The 18755-nt window shown below is 40.5% G+C and overlaps 1 protein-coding gene across 10 annotated transcripts in view; it reads left to right on the top strand.

The window, feature by feature from the left end:
* Positions 1-18755, top strand: part of PPP6R3 (protein phosphatase 6 regulatory subunit 3) — a 70743-nt gene that overhangs the window by 18332 nt on the left and 33656 nt on the right. For 9 of the 10 annotated variants that reach the window (XM_084894558.1, XM_084894557.1, XM_084894556.1 and 6 more), the window contains 6 exons: positions 1286-1472; positions 4522-4659; positions 7072-7137; positions 11387-11499; positions 15995-16108; positions 17708-17837. In XM_084894558.1, the coding sequence (XP_084750684.1) occupies positions 1286-1472; positions 4522-4659; positions 7072-7137; positions 11387-11499; positions 15995-16108; positions 17708-17837 (748 nt within the window). Of the gene's footprint in view, positions 1-1285; positions 1473-3913; positions 4076-4521; positions 4660-7071; positions 7138-11386; positions 11500-15994; positions 16109-17707; positions 17838-18755 lie in introns of those variants that run through there. The other variant, XM_084894550.1, reaches the window with a different exon arrangement.

The raw sequence follows: 18755 nt of genomic DNA, 5'->3' as shown, positions 1-18755 counted from the left end.
CCAGTCCTCACCTCTCTTTGTCATACAGCTGCTTCTGGCTGTTCTGTCACTTCCCTGTCCTGGTCAGCATTTGAGCTTCCTATTCCTGATGACTAGATGGTTCTGGATCCTGGCTGCTTGACAGGAGGAATAAAGAACAGAGAAGTAAACTGGGGGTTGGGGAGAGTACAGTCTACACAAACCTGGCAGTCTCGAATGCTACTGAAAGCACGAGAAATTGTGGTGAGAGAACTGAGTGCAGGAAATGGATCTACTGCCTGTTTTTCAGACAGAGAGGAAGAGAGAGAGTGAGAGGGCTCATTGGTGCTCAGAGATAAGCTAGCTTGAGGGGTACAGGTACTTTTAGTGCTGGAGTCTGTAGCAGAGATCTGTGTTCCACAGCATTGAAATCTGATGGTGGATTGGTCCCCAGACACCTTGGAAGACTGGTGTGGAGAGAGTGTTTTATTGTTGTTGGTATTTTTTTAAATTAAATATATTTTTATTGATCTCAAAGAGGAAGGGACAGAAGAGAAGAAAACATCCATGATGAGAGGGAATCATTGGTCAACTGCCTCTTGCGTACCCCCAACTAGGGATCAAGCCCCAACTGAGCACATGCCCTTGACTGGAATTGAACCCGAGACCTTTATGTCTGCAGGCCTATGCTTTATCCACTGAGTCAAATTGGCTAGGCCAAGAGTGTGATTTTTTATATATAGCTTCCCACCTAGCTCATTCAATCAGATGCCCTGTTCTCTGGTATATTAGAATATTTATTCTCTTAAGATGTAATGTAGATTGAACATTTGAGAAGCCCCCAAAACAACTTTCTGTACCATTTGTAACCCATATGAAATTAGAAGTGGCCAGTCTAGGGACCTAAATGTGTCTTGAGTACAGTACAATGTGCTGTGTGCAGTTTGCTGGAAACCAGTGTCCCTCTTGGTTGTTTTATAAGCTGTGCCAGAGTTGCTACTGATGACTGCAGCTCAAGCCTTTTTACCTGTCCCTGCAGTATAACCTCCTTCCCCCTTTTGACTCCTCTAAGTTCTAGGTATGTTCTATTAATAGTTTTTGTTTTTTTTTTTGGAAATGTATTTCTATTAAAGCTTGGTTTAGGAACAGTATTTTAGACATAGCAAATTCACTTTAGAGGTTGGACAGAATAGGTTGAGATGATTTTGTAATTCTCACAAGATAATTTTCCCCCCACAAGATTTTAGGAAGCCTTTCTGATTTGTATGTTACTTTGTGCAATTAAACTGTTAATGTGGATGATGATACAAGTATCCTATTCTTCTAGGTATCCAAATATATCTTGTGAGTTGCTCACTTCCGATGTTTCCCAGATCAATGATAGACTGGGAGAAGACGAATCCTTGCTAATGAAATTATATAGCTTCCTCCTAAACGATTCCCCCTTGAACCCACTGCTTGCCAGTTTCTTCAGCAAGGTGCTAAGTATTCTTATCAGCAGAAAACCAGAACAGGTAAATATTGTTTTCCAGAAGGTAAGTATTAGGGCTGATCATCACTCTGAGATGATCCCCAGTAACTTTGCTGCTTCAGTGTTCTGAGTGTGCTCTAAGTCCAGCTTTTATAAAAGAATATATCTTATACCTTAAGCATTCTAAATGTTTGCTGACTTAACATTGATATACACATTAATATGTTCTAACTTTACATTCTTTTCGAAGTGCCTCACATCTCGGTTTTTTAGTAGACCATGGTTTCCTTTTTTTGACAAGTAGCTAGAAGCATGAGAACGCTAGTATCTGTGAAGATGGCATGATGGTGCGTACTGAGCAGTTGAGTGTGTGAGTGGAGTCCTAGTGACTGTGGTAAAGTAACAATTTTTCCCCCTTGGTGATTACAGATGAAGCTTAAATAAAAAAAGCTTTCTTATAAATGGTTTATACAAATGGTGGTAGTTTCTATTTTGATTCTACTAAAAAAAAGTTTCTCTTGAGACATCTGGGCATAGACTGTCATGTACCTATTATGTAGCTTTGCTGTAGTGATTGGCAGAAATTCATGCCTTATTATTATGGCAGAACTCCCCCACCCTTCTCCTCCTCCTCCTTTTTCTTCTTGTTCTCCTCCCACCCCACTTTGTTTGCTTTTTAAATAATTCAGATGTCCTTGGGAAATTTATCTTCCAAGTATCAGTTGTACATGTAGTGGTTCTCAAAAGTGTGATCCCAGGACCAGCAGCATGAATACCTGTTGAGACTTGGTTAGAAATGCAAGTTTTTGAGCCCCATTCCAAACCTACTACTCAGACTCTCTGGGAGTTGGGCTCAGCCATCTGAGACTTTAACAAGTCTTCCAGATCAGTGGTCACCAACCTTTCAGGCCTCACGGACCATTGCTTGGCAACTGCCGTTCCAGATGACTGGTGCATGCTACAGTCTGAGAATCACTGCTCTCATCAGTATTGGTGTGAAAAGCGTCTGCTGACCATTGATTATGATCCACTTAAAGAAACAGGCAGCCAAGGAGTATCGAGCCTCAGATGCCCAAGTATAAACTGTCAGTCCTGCCAGAGTGCAGCGAGCAGAGGTGTGATGACAGGGTTGCAGGTGGTCAGACCTGTCGGGCCAGGCATCCTTCATGGGGGAAAGCAGGCTCCAGGGTCCGCCTTGCTATCTGCACATGTGGAGGGACTGGAGCTATTTTAGGCCTAGTGTGTCTATCCTATGCCAGGGTGAAGTGGATACATGTTTTATTTTAGAGAGGAGGTCATTCTTTCATGTCTTAACTGAGTAGGATTACCTTCTTAAATATATTGGAATTGAGGTTCTTTTTTCTTAGAGAATCCTCACCAAATCATGATTGCTCTGAGATATTGTCTTTCTGTCTTCTGCCTTCTGATGAGAAATAATAGGACTGCTGGCTGTTAGAGGAAAGTTCAAGTCACCCCACAGCCTAAATTACTAGTCAGTTCCAGATGGTTGTAGTGACTATTGAAATAGGTCCTGGTTTTCAGTGTCATGAGGGAGAATGCACTTGAGTATTTGTGAGCTTTCTGAGTATTTATGTTGGTCTTCAAGGTCAGATATAGTATCTGTGTAAAGATGATGGTACGTGCCAAATAAATGCCGAGAAAAGGACCCAGTCACTGCTGCTCATTGTACATCTTGGTTCAGGACTCCTTGAATGAAAACAAGTGGATTCTATAGCCCTTGGCCTTTTAGCTTCAGGAAAAGGGTCAAACCGGCACCTCTCTAACCTTTTGGGAATTATGAGTGTAAATAAAGATTTCCCATGACATGATGAATTAGTAAGGATATATGCAGCTGTTAAGTAATGAAAAAAAATCAGACTCAACCTGGCTTAACTGATACAGACATTTATTAGCTCGTTGAGCATAAAGTCCAATTGTAGGGCACTTTCATTGTTGGATGACTTAGTACATCAACAGTGTCATCCTCTGTATAGGAGATATTGCTGTCAGGCTGTGCCTTTGGGTTCCGGATCTAGTGCTTTTTCCTCCTCCCTCAACTGTGTTTTTAATACTATTGTGTGACTCAATTGTGAGTGGATTCAGTGTGTATGACTTCTTGAAGGTTTATTACAACATTTAACATCATTGTCTAGAAAAGCCACATGGGATTGTCAATCCTGCACTTACACCTGGTTCTGTGTGAGAAGCAGGTTTAGTTGGCTATTAGACTTCTCATGGGATAATAGCAGGATCATGGCTTTGGGGACATATAAATCTAAGTTTAAATTTCGGGACAGCCACTTGAGCCTTGGTTTCTGCAACATGAGTTAAGCAACCCCACCACTGGGGCTTTTGAGAGATTTCAGTGCGACTGTTAGAGCAGCTGCCATGCTGGGCTGCTGCTTCTGGGACTTGTGAATAGATGATTCCTGCACACAGACAGAAACCAGAAGTACACAAGGGAGTATGGGACAAAACAGTCTCCTTCTTCTTCCTGTACAGAAAAGACCCAGGTGGCAGGGATGTAACTTTATTTCTGTCGTCATGGTCTCGGTATACTGTCAGCCTCTGCCACAGTCACTCTCCTTGTGTGAATCTGATCAGGTGAATTGCTAAAATAAAATCTACGTGATGTTTCTATAGCAGGTGAGTTAGTCACTTTGACTGATAGAAAAATCTTAATGTTTTGAATTTTTTTCTCTCACTGGCTAGAGTATAATTAGGATTTTTAAATATGTATCTGCAATTTAGTGCACAGTCTAATAATAGACTTGCTTTATGTTCATAAACTGAAATGGTATATCTTTTTCTGAATTAATAATTAATGAAAGTGAGCAGAAATAAAAGATTCTGTGATGGTGTATTTATATTAGGGGATATGTGATAATTTGGGAGTTTTTTCCCCCAAAGGGTTTTTGAATAGCATAACAATTAACAGGCTTCCCAACCTGACATCTTGTTATGAATTCAACATTTGCTGTTCCTCCACTCAACAGTGGTGATAGGATTTTGGTGGGGGCAGGACTGGCAGCATTCTAAAATTTCTAGTTCTCAGGTTACATGTCTTTCAGTTTTGGTTTGTTCTCCTCTAGATTGTGGATTTCTTAAAGAAGAAACGTGATTTTGTAGACCTTATTATAAAGCACATAGGAACGTCAGCTATCATGGACTTGTTGCTCAGGCTCCTGACATGCATCGAGCCTCCACAGCCCAGGCAAGATGTGCTGAATGTGAGTAGAATTATGAATGTGAGTAGAATTATGACTGTCCTTGATCGGGGTGAGGAGAGGCACACATGAACCCACAGGCTGCTGTCTGCTGGGGTGGGATTCCCCGGGCTGGTAGAAGTTTATCTGGGAAATTAGAGTGTAGGGGACAGGGTTGGGCAGAAGGTTGTTCCGAGATAGGAAGAGATTCAGATGTTGCAGGATTAAGGTTTCAGATGTGCACACCCCTGGGTTTCTGGGGTGCTTCCTTGTGGGGCCTTCTGTTTCGTTTGCTGGCTTGTCAGGGGGTAAGGAGTTAGAATGGGCTGAGGATTTGGCCAGGTAGTGAGAGCAGAAGTATGACTGCTAATGAGCTGCATCTCATTTGAGATGCTTTGAGGCTTCTTTCTTGAGAAGATGGTCACATCACAGAGTTACCTCTACAAGTCAAAAAGGAGAGGTGTCTATTTCCAGGGAATGAGGCTTCAGAAGTAACTTTCTAAGAGCATGGGATAGGGAGAATGGAGCTTATTTCCAGAAGGGCACATATTTAAAAATTTGGGGAGATGATTATTTTAGGATACATGTGCCTCTTGAGCAGGATTTGGGTGGAAAGAAGGTGTGAGTAACTTAAAGTTTCCCATAGACCTTTGTCTTTGCCTTCTTATCTTCTGTCTCTCCTTGTTCTCTTCTTGCCTTCTTCCAGAACCACTTCCTAGTTCATTCCATCTTAAATACTCAACCTCGAATCTTAGAACTTCTTTCTTTCTCTGGAAATGAGTTTTATTGGGAATACTAACTTTAATTGAAGGAGAGACAGGAGCATTTGTCAGGTGATGCCCCAGGAAAGGGGATGCTCTGCAGAAGTGGTGTGTTGGTGTGGGTGGGAGGATCTGGGCGTGGGCCTGGGCTGGATAAGTAGAACAAGGTAGAGGTCTACTGAGAACCGTGCTCACGTGAGGAAGCCAGTTGGTAGACCTAGGGAATGTCTTGGGCCCTACCCATGGAAGGGCCCTGAGTTGGAACACTGGTTCCTTTTAGGTATGTTTTTGTACATGTGAAAAAAGGTTGAAGATTCAGGGAAGACTGTTGAGGACAAGGGGGATGGTCACCTTTATATTTGGATTATTACATGGGTACATTTTTGGTATGGTTTTTTAGAAGGAATTAGAGGGATATAGTGATAGGTAGTTAGTAAAGGCATAAGTTAGGGGAAGGGTAGCTAAAAACTCCAAATGACTTTATTTGGGGGCCCACTATGGGGGATCAGTCAAAAAGTATGCGTGATATGTAGCTACTTGTTAATAGATATGAAGGTAGTAGGGTGAGGGACTGACGAGTGATGGTCAGAACCCTCCTCCCTCCCCCTTTGTACAGGCATTACCATCCTCTGTTTTAGGAGACACTATAGTTACTCATGGTGTGGTCCCAGACATCACCTGAGAGCTTGTTAGAACCCAGAAACCCTGCTGAGTCAGCTCTGCACTGAACAAGACCCGGGAGGGTGATCCCTGTGCACACTGTAAAACAGATTTTAAACTGCCAAGTTGGGCCTCTACCCTTGTTCCCCAATAGCTGTTGTTCACATTTCCTTTGGCATGTCTCCTTAAGAAGCTGGGGACAGTATGGACAGTATTAGGGTTTCTATACCTTCAGTAAATTTAGCTATCCCCCCATCTCCTTTAACCTTTTTTGGGGAGGCGTCCTTTCTAGAGGTTGAGCATCTCATTTATTATGTTGTTTCTGTTCCTTGAGGAGCTGATATTACACAAACTGAGTTTTTGCTTTTTCTTTCTTATGTTCATCTCCTCATGTTTTCATTTACAGCAGTATTTCATGCGTGGCTGAAGAAGAGACTGTATAGCCACAATAATAGCTCTTTGCTAACATGTGACAGGGTAGATAAACTGCTTCTGTAGTGCTGCCCCCACCTCTGCCCCTCTCCCCCGCCCCCATGTTTCCTGTGATTGTTTTGATTTCTGAATTTAAAAGTTCATAAAGTGTTTTAAGCCAAAAGTTCATAATGTGTTTTAAGCAATACTAAATATTGCTTTTCTCAGTCTTTCTGAAGCTCTTCTAATGTAAATACTCTTTTATAGAAAATGTATGAATTCCATCCCCCAACCTCCAATAACCAAAGTTCAGACCTTTTAGTACTCAGTGAGTTATCCCATGGCTAGGAAGCTGACATACAGAATTTTCATTATGTGGGCATTGTAAGTTGGGGAGTACTTGGAACTGTTGGCTACTGTTAAAATGATATATTCACTGGCGTTTTCCTTGGGGGACTTTTAATTTCCTGTAGTGTTCAAAGTCCAGAGAAACCTGTAACATTCTACTTAAAATGTGATGGATATTTCCAAGTATGTTAACCTTCATTGGGGCTTGAACAAGAGCCACGCATTGCTATGATCACTTCTACAATGTGTTTTACAGTGGTTAAATGAGGAGAAAATTATCCAGAGGCTTGTGGAAATAGTTCATCCATCGCAAGAAGAAGATGTAAGTTCCCTTGTCTGACTGTAAACTGATTTTTTAAATAAAAAGAACCATGTTTATTCGGGCATAGAGCATAATTGCATGAAATGTGAAATGGAGGCCAGGTAGAACAGTGATAACCTAGCATTCTTAAAGTTGCCAATTTTCTAAACACTAAAGGCTTTAAAAATACTATGCTTAATGTTTTTTGCTGATACCCAGAAGTATGGAAAGCAGCAAGGTCTGGCTGTAGCATTCTCCTTTCCAGCGCCCAGATTTCATGCTGAATCTGCTTGCCTTTGTTACAGACCTCTGTCCATGCTTGCACATGACTTGGCCACATCTGCATTTGTATCAGGGCCTTGGTCACTGTTGACTCCGTTGAACCCCTAGAGTGATGGGATCTTGGTGCTTGTCCTTCTTGGCCTGGACTTTATGCTCTGGCAGGTTTGGCTTGGTCCTGGGTGCTGAAGATGGACTTGGCATTAGGATTGACACTGCTTTGCAGTTTGAAGATTAAGCTGTGCTGAGGGGCAGCCTGTCAGGATGGGGTCTCAGGGCTCAGCTGGTATGGCTGTGTCGAGGAGGCTAGCACTATGCTTCTCTGCTGCTACTCTTGCCACCTTCAGTAGTGGACTGAGCCACACGGAATTTTTCAGCATTCAGCCATTTCTACCTACAGATATGACAGTTCCATGCTGTTCAACTTAATCTCTGTGAAGGAGTTGGTTTCAGGAAGATGCAGGATATATCATGAGGCACAGGGGCTCCTCCTTGTACCCTTAGGCTGCTGGTTAGACAGGAGAGTGCAAAAGAAGGAGGTGTGTCACCAAAGTGTGTGTTCTCACGAAGGCCTGTTTTCGATTAAGATGAACCTAGTCCCTCCCCTTCACTCTAGTCCATTTTAAAACTTCATACCTGGAGGTTATCTAAGTAGGCTTAAAAAAAATAATAATAAAATAAAAAGAAAGAAAAGAAAAGAAAGAAAGAAGAGAGCTAACTATTACAGAGGTTGTTGATTCTCCATTCTTTTTGGGCAGTGTAGTATTACTGTTGACATTGAGGGCACATTCCAGTGTGTCAGGTGCCCAAGTGTGAGGACCCTGCTTAGAAGCAGCCTTGAGTCTAAAGGAGGTAACCTTCCCTCCTGTGGCTTGGGAGGGGGATGGCGATAGGCGGTTCCATGCGATGGTATATGGAAAGTGATGGCATGAGCACGGCCTGCCCATGCACGGGAGCATGTGGCTGTGGACCAGATTTGCTCCTCATTAGGTTAAATTTTTTAAAAATTTCTTTATTGATTAAGGTGTCACATAGTTGTCCTCATTCCCCCCATTCCCATCCCAAACCCCTCCCTACGCATACCTCCACCTCTCTTTTGTCCGTGATCACTGGTTAGGTTCATAGGCATGCACACAAGTCCTTTGGTTGATCTCTCGCCCTTGTCCCCACCCTTCCCTACTTTCCCTCTGAGGTCCGGCAATCTGATCAATGCTTCCCTGTCTCCGGGTCTGTTCTTGTTCATCAGTCTGTGTTGTTCCTCATTTCCCCTAGATGAGTGAACTCATGTGATATTAGAAATACACTTATATGAACTGAAAATGAGACAAGCAATAATGGTTATGCTGAGAGGCAAATGAATCAGTCTGTAGTGAGTTTCTTTCTCGACCAACAGTTCTTTTGAGCCCCAATTTCTGTGTCAAACAGTTCCTTATGTGTATATGTCAGCAATGATATCTCAGTTCTGGATGGTGGACAAATGGTGGTAATGCAGGTCTGACCCTCTCTGGTTTGGTCCTGGGCAACCTGCAGTGACGCATAGCTGCTGTCTGCTAGTAAGGCAAGGCATCGTCAGCATCTTCCATCTCTGGAGCGTTTCTCTCCTGTTTTCATGACTGGAGCAGTCCTGTCAATTCCTCTCTGTTGCAGGAATCCACATGGTCTCAGAGTTGTTTTCTGAAAATATACAAACATATTCTCCACCAAAAGTTAATAAAGGAATCTTTTCTATAAATTGGACTTTCGATCCTTTTTTATTTTTTGCCCAAACGATTTTCCTTTAGCTTGTTTTGACACCATGTATGTTTTATATGGTGTCTTGCTGTTAGCATTACAAATGAAAGTTAATTTTTTTCTTAATTTTTTATTAAGATATTATATGTATACATATCTTAGCTTTGGCCCCCCTCCCCCCACACACTCCCATACATGCCCTCACCTCTTAGAGTTTTGCGTCCGTTGTTTATGCTTATATGCATGCATACAAGTCCTTCTGTTGATCTCTTATCTCCCCGACCTCTCCCTAACCTTCCCACTATAATTTGACATTCTGTTTGATGCTTTACTGTATCTTTTTGTACAACAGTTTATGTTCTTTATTTTCCACAAGAAAGTTAATTTTCTAAAGTAAAAATTTTCTAGATGTAATTTACTTACAGGATATTTTTCCTTACATGATATTCTTCTACTATCCCTGTTTTTTTAGATTTAAATATTAGGAGGCTTTTGGAAATTCTATTATGTAGTCTTGATAGCTTTTAAATTTTAATTTTTTGCACTAAAATATGACTGTTTTAGGTTCATTACATGTTACACAATTTTACCATGAGATGAACTGCCAATAAAAGTTTTAGTTAACACTTTAGGAACAACTTTTTGTCCAGTACAGTTAATTTTTCTAGAATATTCGCTTATTTCAATTAGCCAATTTAAATTAGCCTGAAAACATGACTACTATTTTACTGTCAAATGTAATACTCTAACAACAATCTTATTTTACCCTGTAAATATTAGTGGAAAGGATTATTTGCTCAGGGCCCTGAGCATTCCTGGTGCTAGGCTGGATTTAGATATCAAAAACCCCACTTGCCACATCATGGGTACAAGACAACTCAAACAAGTCTTGTTGCAGTGAGAGGGTAGCTGCAGTCCACCAAGTCTCTGGCTGTTACCTGGGTCCCGATTTGAGTGAGCATGGGAAGCTAAGCAGCCATCGGGGCAGGAGACTTCCCTCAGAAGGGGCAAGGGTTCAGGACCCTGCAAATTTGGGGGGTGAGGGTCTGTGCCCCACCTCTGTTGACTCCCAAGTACTCTCCTGTTGGTCCCTCTGTGACTGTGCCTGTCTTAGGTTGTTCCTTCCCTGAGGAATCTTACCCTTCTCTGGCTAACCAGCCATCCTCCGGGGCCAAGCAAGGTGATGTGATGTGAGCTGAGGTTCTGCCTCCTTGATAGCCTGCGCCCCTGTGGCCTCCATGCCTAGCACCTGCCTTGGGATCCCCTAGCCTGCTGGCAGGGCCCCGGCACTCATCACATATCTTGTGGAACCCAGGTTTCTTCTCTAGGGAGGGCCCAGCTCACCCCACTGGGCAAGAGACATCCATGGTACCAGCTATCACAAGGCTTCAATTTCGGCATGAACAGAAAGTTCCGGCAACAGCTGTGGGCACAGGTTCTTGAGCAGAAGAACTTGATGGTTCAACAGGATGGGTCCAGGCGAAATCAAAGGAGAAGCCCCGTTCTGCAGCAGGTTTTTTCCAAAGGACAAAGTGTTTGGGGCATCAGCACCTGCCCTACTTGACTTGCAAGAAACTATGCCCTACTTGACTGACCCTTTGGGACAGTCCTATTGATATTTCTGTATTAAATGATAAATTAGATGCTTAAAATTGTACTGCCCAATTTATATTTATTAAGGAAATACTAGGCTCCTGACTACACTCAGTGGATTTTGATATCCCAGTGCTTGTGTCATCTATGCTGGAATATCATTGTTCTACCTGTGCTGCAGGTGATGCCCAGTCTTTGGGCACTGAGATCTTAGTGTTTTCCTGTAAGGTAAATGCACTGTACAGTTGGGAAAAGTGTAATATTTTTTACCCATTGGCATAGTCCTTAAAGTTTTATTTGTTTTTGTGTTGTTGTTGTTGTTTTATGCTGATAAAAGTATATGTTTTGGGTTGTTGGTTTTTGTTTTTGTTTTTGTTTTGTTTTTCAAGAATGCTGTTGTACTAGCTTTTCCTTTCCAAAACTTCTATCACCTCTCCCCACAAATAGCAACATGTACTGTGCAATATTGTTAAGTCAAGCTTATTAGCTTGGCAGAATAAAAAAACTCATGCTTTTTCCATATGTTATTTATATGCTTGACTTTTTCCTGACTGCATCTTATGGCCAGTGTTAATTTGTGTCATATCTTAAGCAGTTTCCTTCCTAACTTTTTATAAATTTGACTTTTGACGTGTTTTATAGTTAAAATTGTACTTTTTTCCTTTAGCGGCATTCAAATGCATCACAGTCACTTTGTGAAATTGTTCGCCTGAGCAGAGACCAGATGTTACAAATTCAGAACAGTCCAGAGCCAGATCCTCTGCTTGCCACTCTAGAAAAGTATGTTTAAAACTCAGTTTTTGTCCTTTGTTCATATTCATGCTATTTGATGTGTTGCCTTTATGAGATTGGTAAGTGTTGGGAATCACATCCATGGAAAATACCATTTTGGGTGGGTGAGAAGGTAGGAAAATTGCTTGTCTGATCCCAGCCATTGGTAATTCCCAGTAGAAACCTAGAGGTAATGTAAGTAAATGACATTTATATGTAGACTCTGAACTTTTCAAAGTTCATACTAGAATTCGTTAAAGCCGTAAGATGGCGTAGCCACATCATAACTGTACTCACAGTCTCTACGAGTCTTGATGGAGAATTTCTTATGAATGCACTAATTTGACCTATTTCAGCAAGTAATTTTATCAGAAGCCCTTTTTTAGGGCTTACTCTCCTTTTATAGCTGACTAAGGACAACCTTATCAGACCTGATATGGAGGGGATACATGTCATGTATGTTTCATTTCTTTGTACTGGCTTCTGCCCTTTTTAGAAAATGCTTAAGTGAGCAGCCATGTCATGTTCAGGTTTCAGAAAACAGCTTGGGATGGTGTGCTGTTTTGTGAGTGGCCACCCTGCATGTACTAGATTTTTCTAGATTCACACGTTTTCAGAGAATCTTGACCAGTAAATATCGGCAAATGTTTGACCTGCATCCATGCAGCTGAAAGTATTTTAATAAAAGAAAAATCAGGCATTTCCCCATTTAGATGATTAGTTGGAAAGTTAGCATTGTTAAGTGTGAAAAGCTGTCTTGTTTCAACTTACTGCTACTCTCCTTCTTTTTAGTGACTTTGTCAGTCCTGTTTCAGTCCTCCTGTATAGTGAGGCTCATTTGCATCTTTTGGCTTAACACGCTGGAAGGCCTTTTATTAAAATAAACATGTGTATGTATTATTTACTTGGCAAGTTTGACCCAAGCAAGGAACAAATTTGAGGCAAGGTATCTTGTTTTTAACTGTCTTCTGAGAAGTAAAGTTGTAATTCCCAGAATATATGATAGAATGGGAGGAGTTGACTAGCTCTCTCACGTAGCAATACTTAAAGAGATTACTCACTTTTGAGTAAAATGTCATTTTACCTGCACTTCTCTTATAACATGTAAGACATTTCATGTTCAGATACTAATAATTGAGATATTCTTTGAAATATATAAAACTGCCATTTGAGTAGATTAAAAAATATTGAATAGCAACTATTGAATGATTCATAACACTGTCCAAGAGAAACATAATAAAAGCCACATGTAATTTAAAAATTTCTATTAGTTACATCAAAGTAAAAAAAAAAAATTAGGTGAAATTAATTTAAATAATGTCTTTAGTAGATTAAAAATAATATTTTAACATATGCTCATTTTAAAAAACTGTTACTTAGCCTACGATTAGTCTTCCATATCTGCAGATTCCTTGTGGGTACAACCACTGGATCAAAAATCTTGGGGAGAAAGTTAACGATGTTGCTGACATGTCCTATGTACTAAACATGTAGACTTGTTTTCCTTGTCATTATTCCCTAAACAATATAGTGAACTGGTGATTTATGGAGCATTCACATTGTATTAGGTATTATAAATAATCTGGAGATGTAAAGTGTACAGGAAAATGTATGTAGGTTATATGCAAATACTCTACACAATTTTATATAAGGGACTTGAGTGTCCTTGGGTTTTGGTATCCTCGAGATCCTGGAATCCTTGGATACGGAAGGACGACTGTATACTGTAGTCTTCTCTTTTTTATATATATAGTCTTTATATAAAGTTTTGGAAATCCAACATGTTTTACACTTAAGACAGATCAGTTTAGACTAGTTACATTTTGAGAGTTCAGTGACCACATGTGGTGAATGGCTCCTGTCTTGGACATCACAAGTTCACTCTGAATGTCAGACTGATCACTAGTTATCACTGAGTTCTTTAACGCCACTGCAGTCCTCTATTCACACAACTCTGCTTGAACCAAGTGAGGGATCTAGCCACTGGAGCCTCTGTGTACCAGCTGTTATATTTCAGGCTGTGTCTATAGTTCTGAATCAGGCAACTATCTTTGGATGCAGATAGGTATATTCTCAGAATTCATACCATTAAATATTATTTGGAGTAGGTTTCTTCAAATTCATGGATCTGATGAGTCAGGGGTCCCACTATGCCTCTGGTTTAACTGAGTTAAACCTTCCCTGCACTTAGCAGCAGGGACACTTCCTCTGCTTCCCACATTCTTCTTGAGAATGAGAACCAACCCCCCCTAAATATCAGACATGCTCCTACATTATGGTGGTTCTTTTAATATCTGTTGATTGAGAAAATACACAAGAGGCTTCTTTCTGTGAACCTAGTAAGGTTATTAATCATATTAATTTCTTTTTACATATTTGATAAATTATTATGTAGAAATATAATATTATTAGGCCAATCTACTGACAATACGTAATAAACAGATTACCTAATCTTTGTATTATGCCAAACAACTCATAGGTTTGGTAGCACCCTGTGTGTGTGTGTGTGTTGTGTGTGTGTGCGTGCGCGCGCAAACACCGTATGTATGAATATAAGTTAGCATTAAAGGAAAAGTTTGAAATGAGCTAAAGTTAAAGAGAATGATAAAGATGGGTAGTGATACCAAAATGTCTCTAAAAAAGTGGGTTGAAGTGTAAGATAATGAATATTAGCTTGGGAAGCAATCTGGCCTTAAAGTGAGTATATTCCATTTAGTGGATCTGGAAAATTTTCAAGTTCAGAAATTCCTTGAAAGATAGTTGAGTTAGAGTTGGACTGTGCAGTTCTTAATTCTTAATACTAATGAACTTGGAATGAGTTGGGGTTTGATTCCTGTTCAGCCAGTAGTTGTATAGAAGTCTTTCCTTTGCCTGCCCATAGAAAAAACAAAACAGAAGCGAGCCATTGTCTCAAATACATGGGTAAAACCCTGGAAGGCTTCATGCATCAGACAGCTTATACCATTAGTTCCTCTGATGCTCATCCAGGAACTACAGTTTTTTAATGTAAAAATGAATACCTTTTATGTGTAAATAAACACCTTATCAAAGAATATGAAGACATTCTCTTTATCCTATTTGGTAAGCTCAGTCCCTTGGTTTATGATTTTGAAATCTGTATTCAGTGATATTTGTATGTGTAGATAAGACTCAGAATATGGCTCAGCTACTATGTTACATCTTGACCATCAAGTGTTTGCAGGTTAGCCTGTCCTTTTTGACCATTAGTAGAATGCCTTTTGGATGTAGTAGAGGTCGAGTTTGATGCAGCCATGAAATAGTGAGGGCCTCTCTGTTAGCCGCTCTGATCAGGCCCAGTGCTGATGAAAGTGGAGCAATGCGCCCTGATAAGTGAGGTGGTCACCTGTAGTCTGACACTGTCATACCTCTCTTTCTTCAGTGCCCCTGACGTTGCTATTTAGAATATACATATTTTCTGTAAAAACAACAACACTGTCTTTCACAGTGCAATCCCAGGCCTAAACTCATATTTACCCTGTAGACAGCCATGCTGAGTGATTGTTACAGCACTGTTTTAGGTAGAGGTCTCGAGTGATTTTAGTGCAGGTGTGGGAGTACCTGAAAGCTGCTTCCTGCAGGGGAATCCTGAGTTAGTTTAGATACCAGTTTTATTTGCTTCCCCCAAGTGAAAAGAGATTCTCTCCTCCTCGCTGCCCTAGGCTGGCAAGGGACCTGGTGTTAGGACACAGGGAGCACAGCTGTGCCTTGGGATGACTAGTGTGAGCTGCGGGCAGCCCCCCTGAATGTCAGGAAGGTCCCTTCCTTAATCTATGGATTCTGAAAATTACAGAGATCCTAAAAAATGGAGGTTTTCCTTGAGAAAATCTGTGTAAATTTTCCTAGCAGGTTACCTTACATTTTAATTGTGACCTAGCCTGTGTGCAAGAGAGCTGTAATAGAAAGCGCCTGCAGAAAGTTCTTTTTGGGCAATAGTTCAGTCAGACCCATTTCATTGCTACCACTTTATTTTGATTTATGAAATTTTAATTGTAGAATAAAAGGCAATACTAATTGATGTTCTCTTTTTATCTGTTTTAGATATTAATTATACATTAATGCCTTTGTAGCTTCTAATTAGCCTTTTTAAAAATATTCCCTTTTTTTGTGGGGGTGAAGGGTTCTAGGTCTTCACTATGCCGCCACCACCACCACTCTGGTCTGAGTGGGAGGTGATGTCCAGGCTTGAAATATTTGTTGGCTCTCAACAAAACTGGCAAAAGGAAGCAGGGCCCAGATGGTTTTGTAGAGGGAAGGAGGGAGCAATACATATATATATGGAGAGTTACATTTATTATAAGCAGGATCACTTGCCTACTTTAATAAATGTATTAAAAGAAAAGACTGTTAAGTGAAACAAACATGCACAAGTGACGGTGAATTCTTGTATAATATTTGTCTCATTGGTACTATGACCTTTTTCTCTGAAGTTGTTATTGGTGAGTGATGTTACAGTTAACACTTGACTGTTGATTTGTTTTCCTAGGAAAGAAAGTATAGAGCAGCTTCTGTCAAATATATTCCACAAGGATAAAAATGAACCAGCTATAGTCAGTGCAATACAGATACTGCTGACATTACTTGAGACACGAAGGCCAACGTAAGCTTTTCTTTTATATCTTACAAAATGCTGTTTAGTTTTGCTTTTAGATTTTTTAAAAGCTAAGAGTTGAGTTGTTGGTTATAAGCTACAATATCATGCCCTTGAATTTCAGGTGCTGAATCTTTTTTTGCTGTATAAACTATAAGTAAGTCTTACGTGAATGCAATACATAGGGATGCAGTTGAAAATATCATTTGATGAATACTCTTTATTGGCAGTATTTGGATTCTGGACATTTGGGTTTTGTAGTACTTAAAAAAATGTATGACTAGTCAGGGAATTTTGAACAAGACCAGTGATTGCTATAAGTTGTCTCCTGCATATTACAATGTGTCATTGATGTAATAATATAGGGCAGCGTGATACTAGTATTTGTGATAACAAAGTTTATATGCATGATTAAGGTTATGGTTTTGTTTTTTTTGTTTTTTTCACTTAAGCAGGAAAGGTGGTTGTTCTATAAATATGGCTTAGGAAGTGACTCACCACTTGGGGAAAAATATGTCTATACCTATTTTACATAAAAATGAATTCCAGTTGAATTAAAAACACTAGAGGAAAACTATGCAAACATTCAAAAGAATTATGGAATTGTGAAGAATTTTTAAGCATTTCTCTTTATACAGAAGCTGTAATGAAAAAAGCTATATTTGGCCACATAAATTATTAAACCTCCCTACACATCCAAAAGCACTGTAATATATTTCCCTTCCTCCCTTTCCAATAATTGAGTTTCTGAATGCTGTCCCATGTAGCTCTTGCAGTTAGAAATCGCTTCCACATGTGGAATATTTTCAAGTAATCGTCATAACAATCACTCTAGAAGTTAGCTGTGTGCCAGGCAGTGTTCAGTTCTGTCTGCATTAGCATGATCCTCACGGCAGTCTTAGGAGAGACGTTGAGTAAACCCGCTTTCCACATTTGAACAAATAACTGGGAAGAGAAGAGCCAGGACTTGAGCCAGGGCACAATTCCAGCAATGACGTTATTAACCACTGGTTTGCACTGATGTTCAGTTGACACCACGTCCAGATAGAACTTTTCATTTGAACGGCCTCCCTGCAGTTTTAGGTCCCTTCTTCCTGATACCCTTTCTCTCCTCTTGGGCTCTGTCCTGCCCATTGGGATTTGGGAGTCTCATTGCATTCATAAGTCTTCGTATAGGAGTGGGTTATAATGAGTATTGATTGAGCTTTTGGGAGAGGAGTAATTTAAGCCTTTTAAATAGAAAACCATGTTGATTAGCCAAGAAAAACTAGAATAAATGCAGGCCTGTTACTAACATCCCAAATGGTAGGCAGTGTGGTATGCCCTGTACTTTGGGGGTCAGAGCTCCTGCTTTCCATATTTTCCGGATAGAGAACTGCTAGTGGTGTAACAGGTACAAGGAGATTGGTGGTTGAAGTGAATGGAAAGAATTCACATACAATTTCCCACCCGGCTCTCTGGGCCTCTGGATTTCAGGTTGTGTCCATTGGTCCCTGTCGAATTATTACATGTTTATATAGCTGTTGTGTGCATATCTACATGCTGATATGGAACACCATGATTTGTTCTGAAATTGTAATAAGTATAATTAACTTGCTTTATTTTAAGATTTGAAGGCCATATAGAGATCTGTCCACCAGGCATGAGTCATTCAGCCTGTTTGGTCAACAAGAGTGTTTTAGAAGCCATCCGAGGAAGACTTGGATCTTTTCATGAACTCCTGCTTGAGCCACCCAAGGTAGGGCAGCTATCTTAAACATGGCTGGCTAGCTTAACAATTTGATTTAAACAGTTGTTAGAAAAAAATATGAACCTTCTGAGTAACAGAACTAGCTGTGACCAGCATGCACAAAATATGTTACAAGTACACTGTCAGTTGTCTTTATTGCTTTTGAGCTAGTTTTTAATTGGCTTTTATCTATATACTAGAGGAATTTCATGCACTAGGGAGAGGGGGTGGTGTCCCTCAGCCCGGTGGCCTGCACCTTCTCACAGTCTGGGTGCCCTTGGGGAGATGTCTGACTGCTGCGGTGGAAAAATTTCCCCGGTGGACTTCTCACAGTCTGGGTGCCCTTGGGGAGATGTCTGACTGCTGCGGAGCCTTCTCCCGCCATTGCTGCTGTGCTCACCAGCAGTAAGCCCAGCTTCTGGCTGAGCAGTGCTCCCCTTGTGGGAGCTCACTGACCACCAGGAGGCTGCCCCAGCATTGAGCGTCTGTCCCCTGGTGGTCAGTGTGCATCATAGCGACTGGCCTTTCCACCTTTTGGTCGATTTACATATTAGACTTTTACTAAATAGGATAATGTCTAAGTTAACAAATGTGTATAATTAAAATTAAAATTTTTTTACCTGTTTAGGAAACTTATTCTTTTTATAAACTCTGGTTACTTATATGCCCATAAAATGAACACTTTTCTTCTCATAGCATATTATCTTCACATTTTTGAGGTAAGGTGAACCTTGCAGGAATCGATCTTGGAAGTGGGGTGGTTTTATTCAGAGTTGGAGCAGTGGAGCATCTAATGGACAGATGTTTATTTCAAAAACTGTCAGTTGAATGTGACTTGGAGCCCAAGATTTTCCACAGGGAGCATGTGTGTGCTAATGTAAAAATGACTCTTCTTTACTCGGGCAGGCCATGAGAGAGAGCACTGAG

Source organism: Pipistrellus hanaki, assembly GCF_964339955.1.
Source record: "Pipistrellus hanaki genome assembly, chromosome: 9".
Classification (NCBI taxonomy): domain Eukaryota; kingdom Metazoa; phylum Chordata; class Mammalia; order Chiroptera; family Vespertilionidae; genus Pipistrellus; species Pipistrellus hanaki.
Note: the sequence above shows the minus strand (reverse complement) of the source record. Positions and strands in the feature narration are given on the sequence as shown.